Raw genomic sequence first — 2,646 nt, 5'->3', positions numbered from 1 at the left:
GCTCGGCTGGGGGGCGCAGGGGCTGCTGGCCTGCCGGGGGGGCTCGGTGCCGGGCAGGAGGGAGCGCAGGATCTTGTATTTTTTGAACATGAAGGTGGCTGAGCTCTGGAAGTTGCTCTTGTCCCCAGAGGCCACCTCGAGCAGCAAGGGCAGCGCCTGGGGCTTGGCCCCCTCTTCCACCCCCACCTCCCCCCCAGGACCCTCTTCCTCCTCCTCCACTTCCTCCTCCTTGTCTGGCGTCCCCTCCGCATGGCTGACGGGTCCCTGGGTCTCCCCGGCTTTCTTTCTCTTTAAGCTGAGGTCCAACACCATGTCCTCGGGGGCTGGCTGCCCACTCCCCACCCCATCAGGGCTGCCTTCCCGAGACCCCGGGTCTCGGAGGACAAGCTTTGGCTCTTCGGGGACCCTTCTGTAACAGCTTTCCCCTGGGCTCTGGACCGCACCGCTGCCCGTCTTCAGCCCCCAGCCGGCCACCGACCCCGCGGGCAGAAGGCTGGACATCACCAAGACGTCTCCAAGGGCAGAGGGCTCCCGGCTGCCCCCCATGTTTTGGGGTGGGGTGTCCCCCCGCAGATGCTCCCTGCAGAAGGGGACCGGGGCTGAGCCCTCGGTCCCCTCCAGGTAGTCTCGGTAAGGTGCCAGGCTGAAGACGTTGTTGATCACTGGCATGGGTGGGGAGGAAGAAGAAACCTCGCCATCCCTCGGGTCTTTCAGTCCCTGCGGAGGGGAGGCAGGCGGAGAAAGGGGGACAAGCTCTTTGGCTGCATCCTTGACTTTGCAGGCATCTCCCTTCCCTACGATGATGGGAGCCGGCGGTCCCCCACGGGGGGTCTCCTGGGGGGCTGGGCTGGCCCTCCTCCTCCCCGGGTAAGGGGCCTCCTGCTCCCCCTGGCTGGGTTTCACCCAGCCTCCTTCTCCTTTGAAAAACATCTCTGCGAGCCCCCCAGAGCCCCCGGGCACCTTCTCTGGGGCGCAGATGGGTTGGAAAGCACCGTCATGCCTCGCTGCCGCTCGCTGCTGGGGACTTTCCACCTGGCGCCACTCACAGCCCGGCTCCGTGCCGGCAAAGGAGGTACCAAATACGGCCACATCGCCGGGGCTGAAGGCAAAGCCAGGGCCCGGCATGTACCCAGCTCGCCGCGGCGGCTCAGCATCCCTCGGCAGCACCGCCGACTTGGCGGGCGGCGATGCCCCCGCGCTGGTGCCGGCCGCCCTCGGCACGTAGGTGTCCAAGGGGCTGGGAAAGTAGCTCCTTGGGGCTTGAGGCTTAAGGTAAGAGCTGGGAAAGGGCTCCCCGCTTCCCGCAAAGCCGAAACCTTTGTAGGCTCCAGGCAGGGCGCCGGGCTGTGCCTCCATGGTGGGAACCGGGGGGTGGTAGAGGAGGGCAGCTTTATGGAGGGGCAGCGGGTAGCACACCGGCGGTCTCTCCCGGTACACTGGGCTGGCGGTGGGTGGCTGGAGCTTGGCCCAGGGGTCCGGGCTGAGGCTGGAGGGCTCGGGCACCTTCCTCTGGCTGTGGGTGGTGGGGCAGCTGGCTTCCAGGAACGGGTTGCTGGGGGGGCCCCTGTATTTCTCAAAGGTGGCATAGTAGGGGGAGAAGGCGATGGGGGAGCCCACCTTCTCCTTGGCGGGCAGCGTCAGGCTGGGGTGCAGTGGCGGGAGGCCGGGGTTGGAGCGGGGACCCCTCTTGTGCAGCCCGGTGCTGCCGCGGGGCTCTCCAGGGTGGAGAGGGTGGCTGGCGGGGGCGGCAGCGGGCAGAGCCCAGTCCGCATCCCCCAGTCTCTGCCGCAGGCTCTCCGCCCGGGGTCCCAGCGGCAGAGCCATCCTGGGGTCCATAAAGCACGCAGGGGCTCTGTACACCGGCTTGGGGACAGCCAGGGGAGTCGCCTTGTTCACCGCCACCGGCTTCTTCACCGGGAAGGGGTGTCCCGGAGCTGGCGGTGGGCTGGACCACTTCTCCCTCACCATCAGCGGCTCCTGCGTCAGACTGTCCTTGGCCTTTTCGGCACCCGGGAGCTGCAGCCCAGTCCCCAGGCCCTCGGGTCGGTACAGCAGGCAGCTCACCAGCGGCCCCTCCGCCGGCATGGGCTGGCTGCCGGCGCCGGTGCCGGTGCCGTAGTGCAGGTAGGCAGTGGCTGGGCTCCAGCGTGCCAGGGGCTGCTCAGGGCCGTCGGGGCTTTGCAGCGGGCAGGCGAAGTAGGAGCCCTTGTAGTTGAAATGGTTTTCGGAGCTGGGGTTGGGCACGGGGCTGGATTTGCAAAGGCCAGTGGGGAAGCCGGCGGCAGGCTCCACTTCCAGCCGAGGTAGCTTGTTGAAAATCGTGGGGTCCAGAGACTCCAAGTGCCGTTTCGAGGCCATTTATACGTTGCTGCCGGTGTCCCAACCAGGGCATGCGATGGGAGAGGTGAGCTGGCCTTTCTGAATGGGGGGGAGAGAGAGAAAATAAATCGTGAGCAAAGTAAGTCCCCGTGGCAAGCACTCAGTCTGCGGTGGAATGGCACAGCGTGACAGGGGCCACCGAGAGCTCCCCGAAAGTCACCTTGCCCACGCACTGGCTGGAGAAAACATGTTGGTTCTCACGTGCAGCTTTTCCTTATTCGTGCTCAACATCACGCTGGAAGGCTAAAGTAGAGGGGATCTGTGGGA

The 2,646-nt window shown here is 66.2% G+C and overlaps 1 protein-coding gene across 1 annotated transcript in view; it reads right to left on the bottom strand.

Annotated features, from left to right (window-relative positions):
- LOC104834688 (chromosome unknown open reading frame, human C15orf39) overlaps nucleotides 1-2,358 on the bottom strand; it is a 4,874-nt gene extending 2,516 nt beyond the window's left edge. The window contains exons 1-2 of the mRNA XM_010572247.1: nucleotides 259-2,358; nucleotides 31-186 (exon numbers count right to left, since the gene is read on the bottom strand). Of these exons, the coding sequence (XP_010570549.1) occupies nucleotides 31-186; nucleotides 259-2,358 (2,256 nt within the window). The remainder of the gene's footprint in view (nucleotides 1-30; nucleotides 187-258) is intronic.
- Between the last annotated feature and the right edge of the window lie 288 nt (nucleotides 2,359-2,646).

The sequence above is a fragment of the Haliaeetus leucocephalus genome, unplaced genomic scaffold (assembly GCF_000737465.1).
Source record: "Haliaeetus leucocephalus isolate CR32 unplaced genomic scaffold, Haliaeetus_leucocephalus-4.0 Scaffold339, whole genome shotgun sequence".
NCBI lineage: Eukaryota > Metazoa > Chordata > Aves > Accipitriformes > Accipitridae > Haliaeetus > Haliaeetus leucocephalus.
This window is presented reverse-complemented; position numbering and strand designations above follow the sequence as displayed.